The sequence below is a fragment of the Mustela lutreola genome, chromosome 2 (genome assembly GCF_030435805.1).
Source record: "Mustela lutreola isolate mMusLut2 chromosome 2, mMusLut2.pri, whole genome shotgun sequence".
Lineage (NCBI taxonomy): Eukaryota > Metazoa > Chordata > Mammalia > Carnivora > Mustelidae > Mustela > Mustela lutreola.
In genome coordinates this window covers 10973491-10995615 of record NC_081291.1, presented here as the reverse complement: position 1 = coordinate 10995615, position 22125 = coordinate 10973491, and the positions used below count along the sequence as shown (strand labels likewise).

General features: G+C 40.5%; 1 protein-coding gene across 1 annotated transcript; it reads left to right on the top strand.

The window, feature by feature from the left end:
- The first annotated feature begins 5847 nt into the window (after positions 1 to 5847).
- LOC131823113 (olfactory receptor-like protein OLF4) lies at positions 5848 to 6717 on the top strand. The gene is made up of 2 exons (XM_059159090.1): positions 5848 to 6202; positions 6488 to 6717. The coding sequence occupies exons 1-2, from the start codon at positions 5848 to 5850 to the stop codon at positions 6715 to 6717; spliced, it is 585 nt and encodes a 194-aa protein (XP_059015073.1).
- Positions 6718 to 22125: the final 15408 nt, after the last annotated feature.

Below are 22125 nucleotides of genomic sequence, written 5' to 3'. Positions count from 1 at the left end.
CATCATGTAACCACCAAGGTCAGACCTGAGATGAGAATGAGGATTCCTGGTAGAGAAGGTCTACAAACAACTATTCCTGACTCAAATGTTGAACTAAAGCCTTATTACTCAAAGACTGGTCCACAAATCAGGACTGACAGCATCAATAGCAACTGGGACACAGTTAAAATTACAGGATCTCTGAGCCTCACATTATCCTGCAAAATCAAACCTGATTTTGAAGAGGATTCTCAAGTGATTAAAATATACATTAAAGTTACAGAAGTTCTGGTCTAGAATGCTGTTTTTCAACCTCTCCACTGTTGACACAGGGAGCATAATTATTTGTGAAGATAGTCATCCTATGCATTGTAGGATATGGGGTAATATCCCTGGCCTCAACTCACTAGGTGCTAGTAGCTCCTCCCTATTTATGTCAATTAGAGATTTCTTCATAATTGTCAAGTTTTTTCTGGAGCCAAAATGGCCTCTGATTGAGAACCACTGACCTAGATCATAAAAGATAGAAATATCTGGTGGAGTTTCAGGTAAAGCACATCCCTTCCTCAGCTCTTAACTCAGGAAACCCCATTTCATACTTCTGAGCCCCACCTTCACAACTGTAGATTAAGGTTAATTATAGTACAAACCTTACAGAGTATAATTTTATAAAAACAAAATAAAAATATCCACATTGGATTCTCACTCTGCATGTCCATGAAATGATCTAAATATTTCATAACTAATGAACTTTTCAAAACGAAGCAGTAAATGACACCTCTGAATTTGTGTTATTGCCATGAATCACCTAATTAGCCAAAAGCATCAAGACAAGAGCATAGTGTTTATATACTTATAACAAATTAAGTTTGTCTCTTGTTGATGTAGGGAATAACAATTTTCTAGATATATCAGATCTTTTCTGCCATAAAATAGTATTTTGGTGGTCCATGAGACATGGTTAAGCAGGTTCCTCAGTCTTAGATTTGGAGAAAACACTAACTCAAAATTGGGAGAATATACAAGGAGGTTAGAACTCTGAAAGGCAGGGTGCCTGGGTGGCTCAGTGGGTTAAGCCTCTGCCTTCGGCTCAGGTCATGGTCCCAGGGTTCTGGGATCGAGTCCGCATTGTGCTCTCTGCTCAGCGGGGAGCCTGCTTCCTCCTCTCTTTCTCTCTCTGCCTGCTTGTGATCTCTGTCAAATAAATAAATAAATTCTTAAAAAAAAAAAAAAAAAGAACTCTGAAAGGCAGGCAAGATCATGGAGAAGTAAGAAAAATTAGATTCACCTAACTTCTAATCTGGTCTCCTGGAAGCACATCAGCAGGAAAAAAAATTATCTTTTCTGTTCAGACGAGTGGTCCACAGGGATATAATACACTCAGAGGTGGGAGTAACAATGGAAGCAGTGCCTAATGAGCAGACAGAGGGAGCTATAAATATCTCTGTTGCTGTAGTCCCTTACCATGCTGCATCCTTGTGAGGGAAAGGACATTATTTGTTGCCTTTGGGTTCCTAAGCCTAGGTGCTTCTTTCCTTCCTGCTGTCCTGTCTGGGAACAGGGCTTCAGTCACCACCCTCAACCATCCAGGGATGAATTCAGACCTCAACGGGGAGAATTTCATCTTATAAGCCCCACCTGGGAGAGTCTGAGAGCTCAGCAGGTATTTCAGGAAAGGATTGGAGAGAATGGAACCTGAGAATATTTACCTGAGGTCATCTGAGAGCCCAACCAGCCTATCTAGAGTCAAGAGTTTGCATGTTTGTTTGCTGAGTTGACTACTCAGTTTAAAAAAAATTTTCTCGGGGCACCTGGGTGGCTCAGTGGGTTAAAGCCTCTGCCTTCAGCTCGGGTCATGATCCTGGGATCCTGAGATCAAGCCCCACATCGGGCTTTCTGCTTGGCGGGGAGCCTGCTTCCCAACATCTCTCTGTCTGCCTCTCTGTCCACTTGTGATCTCTTTCTGTCAAATAAATAAACAAAATCTTAAAAAAAATAATTTTCTTAACATATTTTATTTTATTTATTTTTTAAAAATTTATTTATTTGACAGATAGAGATCACAAGCAGGCAGAGAGGAAGGCGGGGTGGGGGCGGGGGAGCAGGCTCTCCGCTGAGCAGAGAGCCCAATGTGGGGCTCAACCCCAATACCCTGGGATCATGATCCAAGTCAAAGGCAGAGGCTTTAACCCACTGAGCCACCCAGGTGTCCTCTTAATATATTTTAAATAGCAGTTTTTTTTTTTTTTTAAAGCTCTATGGTTCTTTTTTTTTTTTTTTTAAAGATTATTTATTTATTTATTTGACAGAGATCACAAGTAGGCAGAGAGGCAGGCAGAGAGAGAGGGAGGAAAGCAGGCTCCCTGCTGAGCAGAGAGCTTGATATGGGGCTCAATCCTGGGACCCTAAGATCATGACCTGAGCCAAAGGCAGCTGCTCAACCAACTGAGCCACCCAGGCACCCCGGTGTAAGTATTTTTCAAAATTTTCAGATGGGGTACATTTAGCTTGTCCTGTATTCATTAGAAGGATCCGAGATCATGGAGGTAAATACCACCTTGTGATGACAATTTTTTAAAACATGCACCTCACTGTATTGCCTCTTTTATTGATAATCACTGGAATAAATTTACCTAATATGCATGAAGGGAAATGTCAAGGAACACTATATTACCAAGGAGGCTGAATATATTTTGAACTTTGTTGGTCATTTATTTCCTATATGCATATTGTTTTCGCAAGTACATTGCTTTTATGTACTCGGATTTGTGTGTTCTTATTGTCTTTTGATCCCATTCTTTCAAAAAATAATAACTTTTTTTTTCACCAACTTTGCTGTTTGCCACTTAATCCTTGTATTGTGTATATATGTATTTATGGGATCAAGTGAGAGCCTACATATTTTGTGAGTTCCCATCTATTAGTTGGTCATATCCTGTACCCCTCATTGCTTTTAAATATTGAAATTCTTCTGCATCCTTAGTAGTAAGAATTGCTTCTATACATATTGCTATCTTATTTCAATTTAATTTTCCTTATTTCCTTTTTTCCTACCATTTTTTATTTTGGTAGATTTATTATTTTTTTAAATAGCTATCATCTGTCATGATGTGAAACATGTTTTTTTTTTTAATTCAATGAAAGATCCCTGCATCTTTTTTTTTCTTTTTTTAAATTTTTATACATTTTGTTTTTATTTTATTTTATTTCTTTTCAATGTTCTAGAATTCATTGTTTATGCACCACACCCAGGGTTCCATGCAATATGTGCCCTCCATAATACCCACCATCAGGCTCACCCAACCCCTCACTTCCCTCTTCTCCAAAACCTGCATCTTTTTCATAAGCATTATCAAGTCCAATATGGTCATGAATGATCAAATTATAACTTGAGTTATTGCTTCTAGCACTGTGTATTAAAAATATATTTTCCTTTTCTTTTATTTCCACACTTTTAGCCATTTCATTCTGAATTAGAGACTTATGTTGATGTGATTTTTGCTATTATATATCCTTTCTCTTTGGTGTTAGTATTAGATTATTGTTCAATTTTGTTGAAGACAGTTATTTGAATCCACCATATTTAACATTAGTTTATTTTCCCTACCATTCCTTCTATTTAATTAATTTTCATTTCCTTAAAAATTTGTTTCTATATAAATGTGAACCTTTGGGAACAAAAAGAGTCAAATGAAGCAGGGGAAGCCCCTGCTCCTTATTGTATAATATATAATATATTATATATGTATTATAATATAATAATAGAGAACAGGGAGCTAAGAGCTCATATGACATAGGGTTTTCAAGAATAAATCATATACAGAAAAGGGATAGATTGTCCTGGAACATGCAAAATTTTACTGAGTATAGTCTGGGAAGTTTTCCACATGGCAGACAAGGAACAGAGAACCAGGACAGGCATTTCCCATTGGATTTTGTGTCAAACAGAGATCAAGGTAACAAAGGAGTGAATACCACCAAGGAAAGGAAAGGAAGAGGAAGAGCCAGTTTCATCCACTCTCGAGCCACATAAAAATAAGTGTGGTCAAACAAATACGGCATAGTGGCATAGCGGGCATAGTGACAGGAATGGCAACTAGATCAAGGGCCTGAGGTGGACATAATGATGAAGCCAGTGGATCAGTAAGCAGGGTCTCCCTGAAGTCTGATATCACATCAGCAACCACATGGACTGCTTTTTCCTCTTCAATCTGATGTTTTAATAAACTCCTCATTCATACTGTTTTTCCCACATTTGCAGCCACTGGCCTTATATTAAACTATTTTCTTCCTTTATTGTTGTCGATTCCAATTTTTTTTCTCTTTCCACAATAAACATGGCTTTTACATTATGTTCAAACATATGTGCACATGCAAACACACAAACCCACGTGCATGTACACACACATACAAAAATGACTGAAAAAAGAATAGACATTTGTATACTTACAGGAAGAAACTATCTTCAAATTTTTACATATATGGACTCAATCTGTCAACCCCCTTAGGAGGACAGATAACACTATCCCCACCATTCCGGTGAGAAAATTAACATTTTAAAATGAATTGATTGTCTTCTCAAATTCAGACACCTCATGTGTGGTAGATCCGAGGTTCAAAACTCAACCACTGATTCCAAAATTTTATACTTAATATCATTTAAAGAAGTCTTTTACCATTTAATCTTTATAAACCCTTGCTATTTTTATAAATCATGTATTTCCTTTCACCAATTGTGGATATAGTCCTTTCACTCATATTTCTAACAGATTTTCATACATTAAGGTGTCTTGATATCATAAATATATCACTCTTTTTTTTTCTTTTGGAGAAATTGGTTTTTGCTGCTCTATTAGATCTTCTGGGCATTGAACAGATATATTTAGTGTTGGACTGCAGCCAGAACCACGGAAGCTTTCTTGTCATCCCAAACTCTCAGAGAACAAAGGATTTAGAATAACTTTCTCCCTCCTCTTCCTTTTCTCTTCCTTTTGAGTTTTTTATACATCTATAAATATAAGAAAAAATGGTCATATTAAAATGGAGCACAGAGTTATAAGTTCATGGAAGTCTTATCAATGGGGATTTGTGTACTTTTCTATATTTGTTAGGGTAATGATAATATGATGTTGAGAGCTTAACTAGTATTATTTCTTTTCTAAATATTACAGCTTGAGGTTGAGAAGAACCTGGTAGTCACATGGCCTAGGAGTCTGTTGTGTGCCAATATGGGACCCTTAAAATACAGACTCCAGGATGTTAACTTGGAAATAAGGAAATTTCTATTGACAGGATTCCTTGGAAACAAATTAATGAAGTGCAAGGAACAACCATATGAATGAAGAACTCCCTGTGTCTTGAAGTCTCACCTCCACTGGGGAGGCTACGTCATTCCTGAACCTTCCCTGAAACCTCCTCTCATCATACTCCTTCCTGCTGTTCTCCTGACCACACTGGTTCCATTGTAAGTCCTGGATATCTGGTGCCTTCCACAGGGCCTTTGCACTGTCTCTTTCTCCTGCAGGACACACATGTCGCCAGATAACCTCATGTCTCCTGTGCAGTCTTGCTTGAAGTCCCTCTTCAAATGTCACCTTATTTTAGGTCTTTCAGAGCTCCCAGGAAAGATAACACCCCATCCACTTTCTTTCATGTCTGCTTTGTTCCCCCACAAGTCATTGTAATTATAGCATTTCTGCCATGTTATGAATACCCACTTGTATTAAAATTAATCATGTTTTCCTAATTTCTAATCAACACAACAACCATATGGAGCCAGGCAATGATACCCAAATTACAGGATTTCTTCTTCTGGGATTATCAAATGATCCAGAACTGCAGCCCCTAATTTTTGGGCTTTTCCTCTCCATGTACCTGATCACTGTATTTGGAAACCTGCTCATCATACTTGCTGTCAGCTCTGACTCCCACCTTCACACCCCCATGTACTTCTTCCTGGTCAACCTCTCCTTTCTAGACATCTGTGTCATTTCTACCATCATCCCAAAGATGCTGGTGAGTATACAGACACAGAGCAAAGTTATAACCTATACAGAATGCATCAGCCAGATCTGTTTTTCCACACTCTTTGCAGGCTGTGATGACTTTCTCCTGGCTGTGATGGCCTATGACAGGTTTGTGGCCATCTGTCACCCCCTGCACTACACAGTCATCATGAATCCCCACCTCTGTGTACTACTGGTTCTGATGTCCTGGATCATGAGTGTCCTGAATTCCTTGTTACAAAGCTTAATGATGTTGTGGCTGTCCTTCTGTTCAAAAGTGGAAATCCCCCACTTTTTTTGTGAACTCCATCAGATGATCCAACTTGCCTGTTCTGATACCTTTATCAATGACACAGTGCTGTATGTTTCAACTGTGCTGCTGGCTGGTGGTCCCCTTGCTGGGATCCTTTACTCCTACTCTAAGATTATTTCCTCCATATATAGAATTTCATCAGCTCAGGGAAAATATAAAGTATTTTCCACCTGTGCATCTCACTTCTCAGTTGTCTCCTTATTTTACTGCACAGTCCTGGGAGTCTACCTTAGCTCTGCAGCTACCCAGAGCTCCCACTCAAGTGCAGTAGCCTCAGTAATGTACACTGTGGTCACACCCATGCTGAACCCCTTCATCTACAGCCCGAGGAACAAGGACATAAAAGCGGCTCTGCTAAGATTCTTTAAGCGAGCAACTATAAAAGGCACAATTGTCCTAGTGGTGAAGAAGTACCCTTGATAGCAGGGCTCAAGGCTATGTGTTCTGTATGAATAAATGTGCTTGTGTCTTGCACATAACAGACCACCTGGATCATATGTACACAGGCAGGCTAAGGAATGCTGTTTGTAAGATTTCTGCTGTGGGAATAACCTTGGGAGCCCAGTTGTTTAAAGTATACTATCTGGCTTCCATGTCCGAACTGAAACTTCTGGTTTGGACACCAAGAGCTACAAATCTTGTCTCCTGCCCCTCCTCCTCCAGACTAGGCGGATCCCCCAAAATGCAATCCAAGGTGAAAGGCAGACATACATAGCCCAGGCTCTTTGAAAATACAGAAACATGGTAACATGGAAATGCAGCTTGTTCCAAACAGCATGTGGACAATGCAGATGTTTAATTTCAAACCCTATTACTTGCCCTATGAATGTGGCCTTTATGAGGATGGTCAGCTGAAAGTCTCACCTGGGAACTGTCCAAGCCTCTCAGTCAGGACTCCAACTTGGCTATTTCCAGGGCCTTGCCCAGCTGATGAGGTTGTATTTATAAATACTGGGTTTAATGTAACTTTGCCTTATTCTCATTTATTGACTACTATTTCCTTCATCTAGGTGTATATTCCTTTCCTCTCATGTCTCTGTTAGGTTTTCATAATAATAATAAAGTTTTCTCCCACTTTCTTTTTTGAAAGATTTTATTCATTTATTTGAGAGAGAGAACACAAGAATAGGGGGACAGGGGCAGAGGGAGAGGAAGAAACAGTCTCCCTGTTGAGCAAAGAGCCTGATGCAAGCTCAACCCGAGGACCCTAGGAGCATGACCTGAGCCAAAGACAAGTGCTTAACCAACTGAGCTACCCAGGTGTCCTCCTTTCCTGTTCAAAACCAAAACATGGCTGCTATAAAACTTTCATGTAAAACATGAGATTTTTTTATCAGAATGAAATAGAATCAATTCCTATGTATTTCCAGAAATTTCCACTTCTTACAATTCAACTTCACTAAAGACCATTATCATATGATTTCACTCATATGTAGAATTTAAGAAACAAAACAGGATCATAGAGGAAGGTAGAGAAAATAAAATAAGATGAAATCAGAGAGGGAGGCAATACATGAGAGACTCTTAACTATAGGAAACACTGGCAGTTGCTGGACCGGAGGTGGGTGGGGAGATGGGGTAACAGGGTGATGGGCATTAAGGAGGGTATGTGATATAATGAGCACTGGGTATTATATGCAACTGATGAATCACTGACCTCTACCTCTGAAACCAATAATACATAATATGTTAACTAAATTGAATTTAAATAAAATAAAATTTAAAAAAATTCAGCTTCTCTATACAATTTCAGAAAACTCTGTTTACTAATCTTTCTGCATTGTCCAGTATACATACAGTTTTTCCCTTTGTCCATTTTCACACATTCCCACAGTTCTTCCCAACCCATTCAGAAATATTTAAAAACTTCCATATCATTTACAGGACCACTTTGATACCTCAAAAATGATTTCTTTTCAAATGACATATATCATGCCAAGTAAAATTTCCCTATGTCTTCCCAAAGGAATAATCATGAGTTCTCTTATTATATAGATAAAACTACACTTGGCATCTAAAGACATTTATATAATTTCACAATAGAGGAAAACACAAAATCACAGTTTTCATGTTGAGTCTGTTGTCATTCTTTTTATTCCTTAACTGCTCTTCCGAATACATAGACTATATCTTCATCCCCTTTAAGCCTCAGCCTGTAGATAGTGATGGTATTGGCTAAGAATGCCTGCGACACTCACCTGGGCTTACAGTACTTGTGATTTTGCCCTGAGCTGATGTTATGAGTGAACTGTCCTTTATCACTATTATTATTGTTATTGATATTGTTAACATATAACTGACACATTGCATTAATTTCAGGTATACAAAGGAATGTTTCAATATTTGTATATATTATGAAGTGAACAGAGTAAGTTCAGTTAAATCCATCACAATATACAGTTATGAACTTTTTTCCTGATGATAATGGTCAGGATTCCCTTTCCTAGCTACTTTCAAATCTACAATACTGATTTGTTGTCTAGAGTCACTGTGCTGGACATGACATCCCTGTGACTTACTCATTTTATAACTGGAAATTTGAAGCTTTTGACACTTTTTCCCATTTCACCCACTTCCCACCCTCTAGCTCTGTCTAGTGCCAATCTTTTCTACATATTCACAAGCTTGGTTTAGTTTTGTCTTGTTTTTAAGATTCCACATGTATGTGGCTGTCCAATTTTCCCAGCACCATTTATTGAAAAGGCTGTCTTTTTTCCATTGGACATTCTTTCCTGCTTTGTCGAAGATTAGTTGACCATAGATTTGAGGGTCTATTTCTGGGCTCTCTATTCTGTTCCATTGATCTATGTGTCTGTTTTTGTGCCTGCAACAACATAGATGGAACTAGAGCGTATCATGCTTAGCGAAATAAGTCAAGCAGAGAAAGACAACTATCATATGATCTCCCTGATATGAGGAAGTGGTGATGCAACATGGAGGCTTAAGTGGGTAGAAGAAGAATAAATGAAACAAGATGGGATTGGGAGGGAGACAAACCATAAGTGACTCTTAATCTCACAAAACAAACTGAGGGTTGCCGGGGGGAGGGGGTTTGGGAGAAGGGGGTGGGATTATGGACATTGGGGAGGGTATGTGATTTGGTGAGTGCTGTGAAGTGTGTAAACCTGGTGATTCACAGACCTGTACCCCTGGGGATAAAAATATATGTTTATAAAAAATAAAAAATTAAAAAAAAAAAAAAGATTCCACATGTAAGTGAAATCTTATCTTCTGTCGCTTTTGCCAGCAAGAACGACCAGGAGACACGGAGTGACAAGCTTGCAAATCTTTATTGTTCTCTCCTTACCCGGATGTTTACCCCTATTTATATCCCCTCTCCTCCAATCAGCAGACTGTGCACGTGAAAGGAAGCATGATCAATGCTTAGCATGATAGAAAGCATGCAGTGTCCATGGGCTTCCTGTTCTGGGCATAGCCAATCATCTTTCAGGTGGTGCGCAGGTCCTCTGCTTGGCTGCAGGCGCAAGCGCCATGCTGTGTATTATGTACGTAGCTGCCCCCGACAGCTCCCCCTTTTTTTATATATATATGTCAGGGACCATGCCTGTCTTAGGTTGCCGATCCTCACCTTCCATGCTTACCCGTCATCAGGTACTCCCCCTGGTCGAGGAGCCCCTATCTTAGGTTGCTATGGATGTGGGACCAGTCTTACCTGTCTTTGACTACCAGTCCAGCATGCTGAGCCATATTTGGGGGGAGGTACCAGCCTCGAGGGCCATCATAGCTTATACAATCATTTCTCGTTGATGTTGTTGTTGGCGGCCTAGACGGCAGAGGTATCTTAGCATAAATATAGACGCTCCCACCATAAGGGCACAAAATACCCCTATGCCTGCCCATTCCTTCAAGAAGGACAATGAGCTTTGGAAAAATTTTATCCAGTCTCCCACAGAAGCCAGGGACACTTTGGTGGCATTTAAGCTTACAATTTGGGATCTAAACAGCCATGTCAGGTTATGAAATTGGGCGGTCCAAGTCTCACTGAGCATTTTCCCAACTCTCTAGAAATATTGGCAGCTCGGGTGAAATTATGATACTCTACTGGCGTAACACAGATTCCCTTCATATTGCTTATACATCCCTCAGCCAGAAGTCCCTCTAAAATGTCCATTTGTTCTTGTATCAAGTCCACTCTCTGATTTACAATTAGGATCCCTGCATGTAAGTGTCCATTGATTTGTTCCTGGGTAGCCAATGCCTCTGCTAGTTGTCCTGTCACATTGCTGAGTGCTGCGGCAGTCCGTACAGATGTAGTCAGGGCTATAGCTGCTGCCGTGGCTGCAGCTGCCGAAGCTGCTATTGCGGCCATGATTGCGGCTGTAATTCCAAAGTCCCTTCTAGGCCGCAGCAACACAGGCAGCTCACCTGTGTTAACCAACACCGGCATAGGAATGTATGTTGGTATTCTTGTTATCAAAGCAGAGTCCCCTGTTGAGCTGTTCCAACATTCAGACAACCAGCACCTGTCACCCAAGGCACACCGGTAGTAGCACTGGTGGCGAAGATAGGAGGGAGGATTCCCGACTCATTTGTCAGTGGCATCGGGACAGGCCAGGCCTTCACCAGCGCCCACATCTGTCGTTGGCTCGCCTCTATCGTGCTGTCCTGGTTCAGGATCATCACCATCGTCATCCACAGGCTCCATTGCCACCATCCTCGTGAGCCTCTCAGGAACCCACACTGGAGTTGCAGCATCCTGTGGAAAAACAGAGAGAGATCCTCGGTGCCACCGGAGCACCGGGTCTGGGCCTTTCCATATCCCAGTAAGGATATCTTTCCATTTAACCATCATCTGTGACTGCTTATGCTGGCCCCAGTGCCTTTCTGCAGCAGACAGGCCATCCGTATCTAGCGTCAGAAAATTTAAAATAAATGTTACTAAATTGGTGAGATCTCTGGGGGTGGTGTATTCTTCCCCTACTCCCCCTCTTTTTATTTTTTGTAATGTGGTCTTGAAGGTTAAGTGGGCTCTTTCAACTATTCCTTGACCTTGTGGGTTATAAGGGATTCCTGTGCTATGTTGAATACTGTAGCAGGCTAAAAAGCTCTTAAATGTTTTAGATGTATAAGCAGGCCCATTATCTGTTTTCAAACTTTTAGGTACACCCCAGCATGCAAAGCTTCATAAACAATGGGTTATTACGTTTTTAACATTTTCTCCTCTTAGTGGTATGGCCGTTACTATTCCTGAGCAAGTATCTATGGACAGATGCAGGTATCTCTGAAGTCCAAAAGATGGAACATGTGTCACATCCATCTGCCACAAATGATTGGGGAGCAGGCCTTTAGGGTTAACACCCCACGAGGGCATTGGAAGATGTACAGAACAATTACCACAGCTTTGCACAATCTCCCGCGCTTTTGCTCTGGATATGTTAAATCGCATTTTCAAGGTATCAGCGTTCACGTGCCATTTTTGATGATAGTGCTTTGCTTCTTCTATAGTACAGCAGAGATCAAACTTAGCATTTGCACCTGCCAAGTTGTTACCTTCTGTCAAAGGTCCAGGCATCCCCAAGTGAGCTCTCATATGGCCAATATAAAAGGGTGCATATCGGGCTCTTACAGCGCTCCTTAAGTCTGATAACAATAAGGAGATGGGAGATTGAGATGGAGAAATAATAGCTGTTCCTATCGAGCGAGTAACAGCGACTGCATATTTGCTGTCTGACATTATGTTGAGGGGTGTGTCGGCAAATGACTGTAGGACCACAGTAATTACCAGCAATTCTGTCCTTTGTGCTGTATTTGCTGGTACCACCACAGGTGTTACTTGTCCATCTATAACATACGCACCCATTCCAGCTTTGCTACCATCAGTGAAAACAGTGGTAGCTCCTGCTAAAGGTTCTAAGAGACATACCTTTGGCCATATGAAATATGTTTCTTTACAGAAGTCAATTAGAGGATGAGAAGGATAGTGATTATCAAACTTTACAGGGTAAGAAGTTACTAAGATAGCCCAGTTATCATTGGAATTTACAAGGATATTCATTTGGCCCTTATCATAGGGAATAATGCAAGTATCAGGTAATCGTCCAAGAATGCTAAGACACATCCTTATGACTTTGGCAGTTAAGCTAGCAACAGCATTTGGACATGTAGTAGCAGCACGGGAGAGATTATGTGGTAAGTAAGCCCACTGTAAAGGCCCTCCTTGCCATAGCACTCCTGTAGGTGAGCCTGGCGATGGAATGACTATAGCCATCACTGGATCTGCAAGGTTACATCTATCTGCAGTAGTATTAGACATTCTCTCTTCAATCAAATTTAAAGTCTTAACAGCCTCGGGGGTGAGGGATCTAGGAGAATCTAAACCTGGATCCCCATGTAGAATATCAAATAATGGTTGTAATTCACTTGTGTTGACTTTAATATATGGCCTTATCCAGTTAATATCTCCTAGGAGTTTTTGGAAATCATTTAAGGTTTTAAGGTGATCCTTCCGTATGCTCATTTTCTGGGGGGAGATTACAGTGTCTGTAACTCTCAGGCCCAAATATTCCTTCAAGTTTCCTGCTTGAATCTTCTCAGGGGAGATTACTAGCCCCCATGTGGCAAGCTGTTGTTGCATGTAAGTCAATGCCTCAGGGAGTGTCTGCGGATCCTCTCCACAAAGTAAAATATCATCCATGTAATGATAACAGTGAATATATGGGAATCTTTTTCGAAAAGACTGAAGGGTATTGCTGACATACTATTGGCACATTGTAGGACTATTGGCCATCCCTTGCGGGAGGACAACCCATTCATATCTTTGATCAGGCTCGGCATGATTAACAGATGGGAGGGTAAATGCAAACCTTTCTGTGTCCTCTGAGTGAAGGGGTATAGAGAAGAAGCAGTTTTTGATGTCAATAACTATGGACGGCCAATTTTTTGGCAATGCAGTGACTACAGGAAGTCCCAATTGAATGGGTCCCATTATCTGCATTTGATCATTTATTTGTTGGCGATCATGCAACAGCCTCCACTTACCTGACCTTTCCTTTATGACAAATATAGGAGTATTCCAAGGAGATGTGGATTCATGCAGATGACCTTCCTTTAGTTGTTCTTGGACTAGCTCTCTAGCTACCATCAATTTCTCTTTTGTCAGTGGCCACTGAGGCACCCACTGAGGTGTATCATCCTTCCATTTAATTCTTATTGCCCCAGTGGCCACTGGAAAAAACCCTGGCCCCCCATAGATGGTAGCCTAGGGTCTCCTTGCCTTTGCTTTCCTAGTCCTTCTCCTGGTTTATATCCCATATTCTCTATTATATGCTTTGCAGGATCACTATATAATTTCTCTGTGGTTATCATGATGTCCATTTGTTCCAAAACGTCTCTTCCCCAGAGTGTTACGGGAAGGGGATGCACATAAGGTTGGAAGACTCCCCTATGTCCCTCTTCATCCTCCCACTCTAATGAAGAGGCACTAAGGTCTGGACTCATGGCCACTCCAAGACCTCTTGGTGTTTGATTTGCTTTTACTAGTGCCCAATCTTTTGGCCAGTCTCTTTGGTTAACGATGCTTTTGTCAGCTCCTGTATCCAATAGTCCATAGAACTTCCTTCCCCTTATCTTTAAGGGTAACATAGGCCTATATTTCATATCCATAGTTAAGCATGCTAAAGAATCCCCTGTCGACCCAAACCCTCCTTGTCTTTGAAGACCTGTAGATGCATAGTTATCATGCTTACTAGACAAAATCAGGAGCTGAGCAATTCTTTCTCCAGGGTTAATGACTGTTATACCCTTTGGGGAAGAAACCAAGATTTTAACCTCTCCAGTAAAATCTGGATCAATCACTCCTGGATGAACAATTAAGCCTTTTAAGGTAGAGGAACTCCTCCCTATAAGCAACCCCAGGGTTCCCTCTGGGGGGCCTCCCGCTAGATCAGAGGGAACCGCCTGCACTCCCATATCTGGCGTTAGTACCAGTCTGGAGGTGGCACAGATGTCAAGTCCTGCAGATCCTGCAGTTGCTCGCCTTGGTCTGTTGGGGGGTAAAGTTGCCGCGCCATGTGGGGCAGAGTTATGACCGCCCCGTACATTTGATTCGGGCCCCGGGGGGATGGGCCCGGCCGTCTGTTTTTTGACTCACCCCAATTATTAGGGGGTAATGGGTTGCCTTCTATATCAACCACAGAATGGCATTCACTAGCCCAGTGGTTTTCTTTTCTGCACCTTGGGCATAAGTTGGGTTTAGGATATTCTGGAGGTTTACCACTAGCTGCTTCACCGGGCTTCACAAACTTAACTGTTTTTATCTGCCCTTGACCTTGATATTGCGTTTTTCTTTGAGGGCAGTCCCTCTTGAGGTGGCCCCCCTGGCCGCATAGAAAGCATCCTTTGGGTCTTGCTCCTGTGCCCTGTAAGGCTTGCGCAAACGCAGCAGCCATAACCTGTCCTTGAATGACTTGCCCTGAAATGTCTCAGCAAACTTTAATATAAACAGATAAATCCTTAGCCTTCCATGGCCTAATAGCTTCTCTACACCACTTATTTGCATTTTCGAAAGCCAACTGTTTAACCAGAGGCATGGCAGTATCCACGTCCCCAAATACTCTCCCTGCTGTTTGCACTAACCTAGCTACAAAATCTGCGTAAGGCTCATTTGGCCCCTGCAATACTTTGGACAGTTGCCCTTGCAAGTCTCCCGCCCCCCGCAAGGTTCTCCAAGCTCTAGTCACAGCTGTAGCTATTTGATGATAAACTCCAGGTGGGTATGGACTTTGCGCTTGGGATCCCAGATAAAGCCCAGTGCTGGTTAACATATCTAAATTCCACTGAGGATTTCCTGCTGCTGAATTCCTCCTTGCTGTCTCCTGACAGTTATCTTGATTTTGTATTTTCCATTCCAAATACTGCCCCCCTGATAGTACAGCTTTAGCTAAATTTCCCTAATCTTCAGGAGTGAGGTAAAGGCTCCCCACAGCTTCCACCAAGGAAGTTGTGAAAGCAGCCTGTGGCCCGTATTGCATAACCGCCTCTTTAAGCTGTTTTACCAGTTTAAAGTCTAAGGGCTGATGATACCTCTGCTGGTTCTGATCTTCCATAACAGGAAAAAACCCTTTTCCGGGACCAAGTACCTCCCTCCAATTTTCCGCTATGCAAGCAGGACATCGACACACCCCCGAACAGGCGGGCCTATAAGGGGGTGGCCATTCATAAGGTGGGGCTGTAGGGCCAGGAGATGGCGCTGTGGTATTAGGTTTATGCTCTACTTCCTCTTAATTTTAACTGCGCCATAACCTTTTGTAACTCCTCTTTCTTCTCTCTCAGTTGAGCCAGAACCTTCCTCACTTCTCCCTCTTTTAAATTTTCTTCTCCCTTCACCTTCTCCTGCGTGGCTATGTCTTCTAGCTTGTCCTCAGAGAGCCCTTCGGAGCTTTCACTATCAACATTAGAGCTTCGGAGTGACTCTCTACGAGACTCTTCTTTCACTTGCTCTAAAGCCTCTTCCCCTGATTTATGACTTCCCTCACTGGCTATGCAGGCATAGTTTTACTAAAGACCACACGGCAAGGTGGCCAGCGCTGACTTCCGGATCACGCCTAAGGTCTTTTCCCAAATGCTCCCACTGGGGTATATTCAGGAGTCCTTCCTCCAGAAACCAGGGCGCTACTCTCTCAACCTCCTTTAAAAAGGCACGGGCTGTTTTCGCCTTTAAGGGGGTGCCATTAGCTTTAAGCAGCTCCCGCAAACGTCCTTCCATCCTTATCCTAGGTACTTCGTTTCCCATTTTGGAAAGCTTTTCTCTCGTCCTTACGGAACTTCCCTGTCAAAAGACAGACTCTGGGTGCACGCTTACCTTCTTGTTGTCAATCCCCTGTCTCCTATACCGAATTTTGAGGTTCCCAGGTCTCGGCGCCACTTGTCGCTCTTGCCAGCAAGAACGACCAGGAGACACGGAGTGACAAGCTTGCGAATCTTTATTGTTCTCTCCTTACCCAGATCTTTACCCCTATTTATATCCCCTCTCCTCCAATCAGCAGACTGTACACGTGAAAGGAAGCATGATCAACACTTAGCATGATAGAAAGCATGCAGTGTACAAGGGCTTCCTGTTCTGGGCATAGCCAATCATCTTTCAGGTGGTGCGCAGGTCCTCTGCCTGGCTGCAGGCGCAAGCGCCATGTTGTGTATTATGTACGTAGCTGCCCCTGACAATCTTCCTCTGTCTGACTTATCTCATAGAGCAATATGATCTCAGGGTCCATCCATGCTGTCACAAATGCCAAGTTTCATTCATTTGAATGGGTAAATTGTATACCATTACATATATTATATATATTATATATATATATAGAGAGAGAGAGAGAAAGTACAATTTCTTTTATGTTCTATTTTTAATTCCAGTATAATTAATAGTGTTACATTACTTTCAGGTGTACAATATAGTGATCCAATACTTCCATACATCACCTCGTACAGCACACTTACTTTATCCATTCATTCACTGATGAACATCTAGGTCATTCCCAAGTTTGGGCTATTATAATTATGCTGCCATGATATGGAGGTGTGTGTAAGGGCCTGGTTAGCAAGAGGGAGCCATTTTGTGTTTATGCAGTGAACTTAGATTGACCCTGCCCCTCCCAGAGGAACTTACTTACAAAGCCTAGATACAAGGGCAGGTCAGGCCAGGTGAAGACATCCAATCAGTGGGGCACACATATATCTACTAGGGTAAATTGAAATTCAATTGGCCACCCATGTGTTACCTAGCAGTTTTTTTTTTTTCTGTGTGTGGCAGACCTAACATGACTGTGCAGTTTTCACTGTGTATTGCAATCTCATCGGTCACCTGTGTATAGCCTGGCTAAACTACCTCTGTAAATGCTTTGCAAGAGATGGCCCTGACCAATCAGTTTGATTCTCGATGATTGGCATGAAATAAAGCTTTGCTTGACCTTTGCTTTGTATCAGTCTTGCTCCTTTGATTATGGACCCTAACAGTGTGCATATATCTTTTTGAACGTGGGTTATTGTTTTTTTATTTTTCAGATAAATGCTCACAAGTGGAATTGATGTATCATATGGTAGTTCTATTTTTAACGTTTCAAGAAACTTCTACACTGTTTCCACAGTGGCAGCAATTTCCATTTTTTTTAAGATTTTATTTATTTATTTGACAGAGATCACAAGTAGGCAGAGAGGCAAGCAGAGAGAGAGGAGGAAGCAGGCTCCCTCACTCCCTGAGATCATGACCTGAGCCGAAGGCAGTGGCTTAACCCACTGAGCCACCCAGGCGCCCTGCAATTTCCATTTTCACCAACAAAGCACAGGATTCAGTTTTCTCCACATCCCACCAGCATTTCCTGTTTCTTTTTTTTTTTCTTTTTGATACTGACCATTTCAAGAGGAGCGAGGTGATATCTAATTGTGGTTCTAATTTGCATTTCTCTGAAGTAGTGATGTTGGGAATATTTTCATGTACCTGTTGGTCATCTGTATGTCTTCTTTGGCAAAATATCTATTCAGATCCTCTGTCCATTGTTTAGTCAGATTGTTTTTTGTTTTGTTGCTATTGAGTTGCTTGAGTTCTTTATGTAAGTTCTTTGGAATATTTGCCCCTTATCAGATATGTGATTTGCAAATATTCTCTGCCATTTAGGAAGTTGACTTTTCATTTTGTTGATGGTTTCCTTTGGTGTGTGGAAGTCTTTAGTTTGAAGTAGACCTGTTTATTTTTGCTTTTGTTCCCTTGCTTTTGGTGGGATATTCTAAAACTCATTGCCAAGACCAATATGATTCTTCCTGCCTTTTAGGGCTTCAGGTCCTACATTCAAGTCTTTAATTCATTTTGAGTTAATTTTGCCTCTGGCATTAGATAGTGGTCCTGTTTCATTCTTTTGCATATGGCTGTCCAGTTTACTCAATGCCATTTATTGAAGAGACTATTCTTTCCTTGTTGTATATTCTTGTCTCTTCTGTTGTAAATGAAATAGCCACATATCTGTGGGTTTATTTCTGGTTTCTCTATTCTGTTCCCTTGATTTGTGTGTTTTTGTGCTATTATCATACTCTTTCAATTACCATAGTTTTATAATATACTGCAAAATCAAGGGGTATGATGACTCCAGCTTTTCTCTTCTTTCTATGATTGCTTTTGGCTCTTCAGGGTTTTTGTGATTCCATAAACATTGTGGGAGTTTTTGTTCTATTTGTGTAAAAAATGTCATTGAAATTTTGATAAGGATTGCACTGAATCCACAGATCGCTTTAGGTAGTATGGACATTTTAATATATTAATTTTTCCAATCAATGAGCATGTCATATCTTTCTATTTATTTGTGTCATCTTCAGTTTTTTCCATCAATATCTAAGAGTTTTCAGTGTACAATTTTTGTGTCCTTTTGTGTCCTTAGTTAAATTTATTTTTTAGGTATTTTATTCTAGTTGTTGCAGTGGTAAATGGGATCATTTTCTTGATTTTTGTTTCTGATTATTTGTTATTAGTGTACAGAGATACAATCAATTTTTATATGTTGACTTTATGAACTGCAGCATTTATTAATTAAACAGTTTTTTTTTATTTTAAACAATTTATGGAAATACCATGACACAAAGTAAACAAAACAGATTTAAAATGCAAAATTTTCTGGATTCAAGGAATTGTACAAAAATTAAGAGTGGATACTCCTTCAGCCCACTTATATATAGGTCAAGAAAGTGCACAAAAGTTTTAAAATATTGTTACATAATTGTAAAAAAGTGCCATAAACTAGAATCTTCTGTTTCCTTATTTCTTTTTTTTTTTTTTCACCCCCTGCCCCTTCAAAATCCTCAGATTGTTTTTCAGAGTCCATAGTCTCTCACGGTTCACCTCCCCTTCCAATTTCCCCAAGCTCCCTTCTCCTCTCTAACTCCCCATGTCCTCCATGCTATTTGTTATGCTCCACAAATAAGTGAAACCATATGATAATTGACTCTCTCTGCTTGACTTATTTCACTCAGCATAATCTCTTCGAGCCCATCCATGTTGCTACAAAAGTTGGGTATTCTTATTTCTGATGGTGATGTGGGTTAATAGTGCTAATTCAAGTGATGTTGCTGGGAATAAATACAGTGTTTGGAAATAGCTGGTGAGTCTACTAAGTCTTTCATGTATGAGGAGGGTATGTACATACATGTATGTGTGCATTTGTACATTATTTCATACAAATACACTTTTACACATTTATGTACAACACACACTCAGTAATACCATCCTTTATGTTGAAAGGACATTTGAAAGAAATTTGGAGAGGATAGAAATCAAAAGAGTGAGTATTTAATTAGCATGAATTAAAACGATGTAAAAATTTAGACAGAAATACTTAAAGAAGAATGGCATAACTTAACTTATTTTTTTAAGATTATTTTAATTGAGAGAGAGAGAGAGAAAGCACTAATGGTATGGGACAGAAAGAGAGGGAGAGAGAACCTTAAGAAGATGCCCTGTTGCACAAAGCCCTATGTGGGGCTCAATTCCACCACATGAGATTATTATCTGAGCCAAAACCAAGAGTCTGATGCTTAACCCACTTCACCACTCAGTCCCCAGATGAATGTAACTTTAGTAATAAATCCCTTTTCCTAATGTGAATACACAAAGGGCTCAAAGTCAGAATTTATTTTTAAATCTGAAGTCACAGGGCCCCTGGCTGGCTCAGTCAGTGGAGCATGCAATTTTTAACCTCAGAGTGTAAAACTCAAGTCCCACACTGGACATAGAGATTACTTATTAAGCAAACAAACAAACAAATAATCACATTTATATTTTAGCAATGGGGAATTCACTTTTACCATTCCCCTTAAGCAATGGAGCAGAAGTTCAAACTGAATTTATTTGTTATTGTTGTTGTTGTTGTTGCTGTTGTTGTTATTGCTTTCAGTTAAGCTTGAATTTCAACACAAAATGTCCTTACTCAAGAGAAGAGAAATGAATTAATTCAGAGACCAAAATTTGCTTTCCTCTAAAACAAAAATTTTTTTTAAGATTTTATTTATTTATTTGAGAGAGAGGCAGTGAGAGAGAGCATGAGTGAGGAGAAGGTCAGAGGGAGAAGCAGACTCCCCGTGGAGCTGGGAGCCTGATACGGGACTTAATCCCAGGACTCTGGGATTATGACCTGAGCCAAAAGCAGTCGTCCAACCAACTGACCCACCCAGGCATCCCCCTCTAAAACAATTTATTGGATAAATATCTGTACTTCATTCTTATTTCTGCTGTAACAAATTACCACACTAGAGACTTCAAGAAACAAATTTTTTCTCTTACAGTTTTGGAGATAAGAAACCTGAAATAAGTCTCTGTGGGCTAAAATCAAGATGTCTGCAGGGCCTGGTTCCTTCTGGATGCTCCAAGAAAAACACTGCTTTCCTTTCTATTGTAATTTCTAGTGACAATAAGCATTCTTTGGCTCATAACCCTTTCTTCTTATTCAAATCCAGCAATGTGACATTTTCACATCTCTGATCCAACTATTCTGCCTTCCTCTCCTACATTCAGAGGACCATGATGATTATATTAGTTCCAAATGCATTATCTTGGCCAATCTTAGTTTAAGGTCTGCTGATTAGCAGCATTATTCCATTTGCTACCTTAAATTCCTCTTCCTATAAAAAAAATCATATTCAAAGTATCTAGGGATTAGAATGTGGATGTCTTCAGGAGGCTCTTATTCTGCATACTAGGCTCTTATTCTGCAGGGTACTTGGGTGGCCTAGACAGTTAAACATCTGATTCTAGATTTGGGCTCAGGTCATGATCTCAGTGTCCTGAGATTGAATCCTGCACCAGACATCATAATGGGCATGAAGTTTTCTTTTTTATCGTATTTATTTATTTAAATTAACATATAATGTTTATTAGTCCCAGGGGTACAGTTCTGTGAATCATCAGGCTTGCACACTGGCATGAAGTTTTCTTAAGATTTTCCCTCTCCCTGTCTGCCCCTCTTTCTGGCTCCTACAATCTCTCTCTCTCTCTCAAAAAAAATTTCTTTTCCAAAAGTGTATTATTTTATGCCACTCAAGTGTTCTTATATAAAATAAATAAACACACCCTAATGTTTATAGAAGCACTATCCTCAATAGCCAAAATATGGAAAGAGCCCAAATGAATTGATAACGATGTGGTATATATACACAATGGAATATTATTCATCCATGAAAGAATGAAATCTTGCCATTTGCAACAATACAGTTGGAACTAGAAGGTATTAGGCTAATTAAAATAAGTCAGTCAGAGAAAGAAAAATACTGTATTTCACTCATATGTGGAATTTTAGCTTGGTGGTGGGTATTAAAGAGGGCACTTATTGCATAGAGCACTGGGTGTCGTGCACAAACAATGAAACTTGGAACACTGAAAATATAAAATTAAATTAAACACAAAAACAAATTATGTACTATGTGTTGGCTAATTGAATTTAAATTAAAAGATTATAGCCAAATTAATAAAGAGAAGATGTTCACTCAGGAGTGGGATAAGGTGCTGGGAGTTTAAAGTTAGTTCTGAAAGTAAGAAGTCACAGAAAAAGAATAAGAAAACCTGACTTCACCCCCCCCAGCTTATTAGCCAGTCTCCTAGAATCAGAAATTCAAAAATCAAAAAACAAAATACAAAAACATTTTCTTCCTGTCCACACCGGTGTCCCACATGGATATCATATGCCTAAAGGTGAGAGGAGCAAGAGAAATGTGCCTAATGAGCATACCAAAGCAGTTATAAATACCTCCTATGCTGCAGTCCCACAGCATGGGCAACCTTGGACTGGAAAAGACCTAGTCTTTTCTTGTGCAGTCCTAAGTCTGGATGGGGCGCTGAAG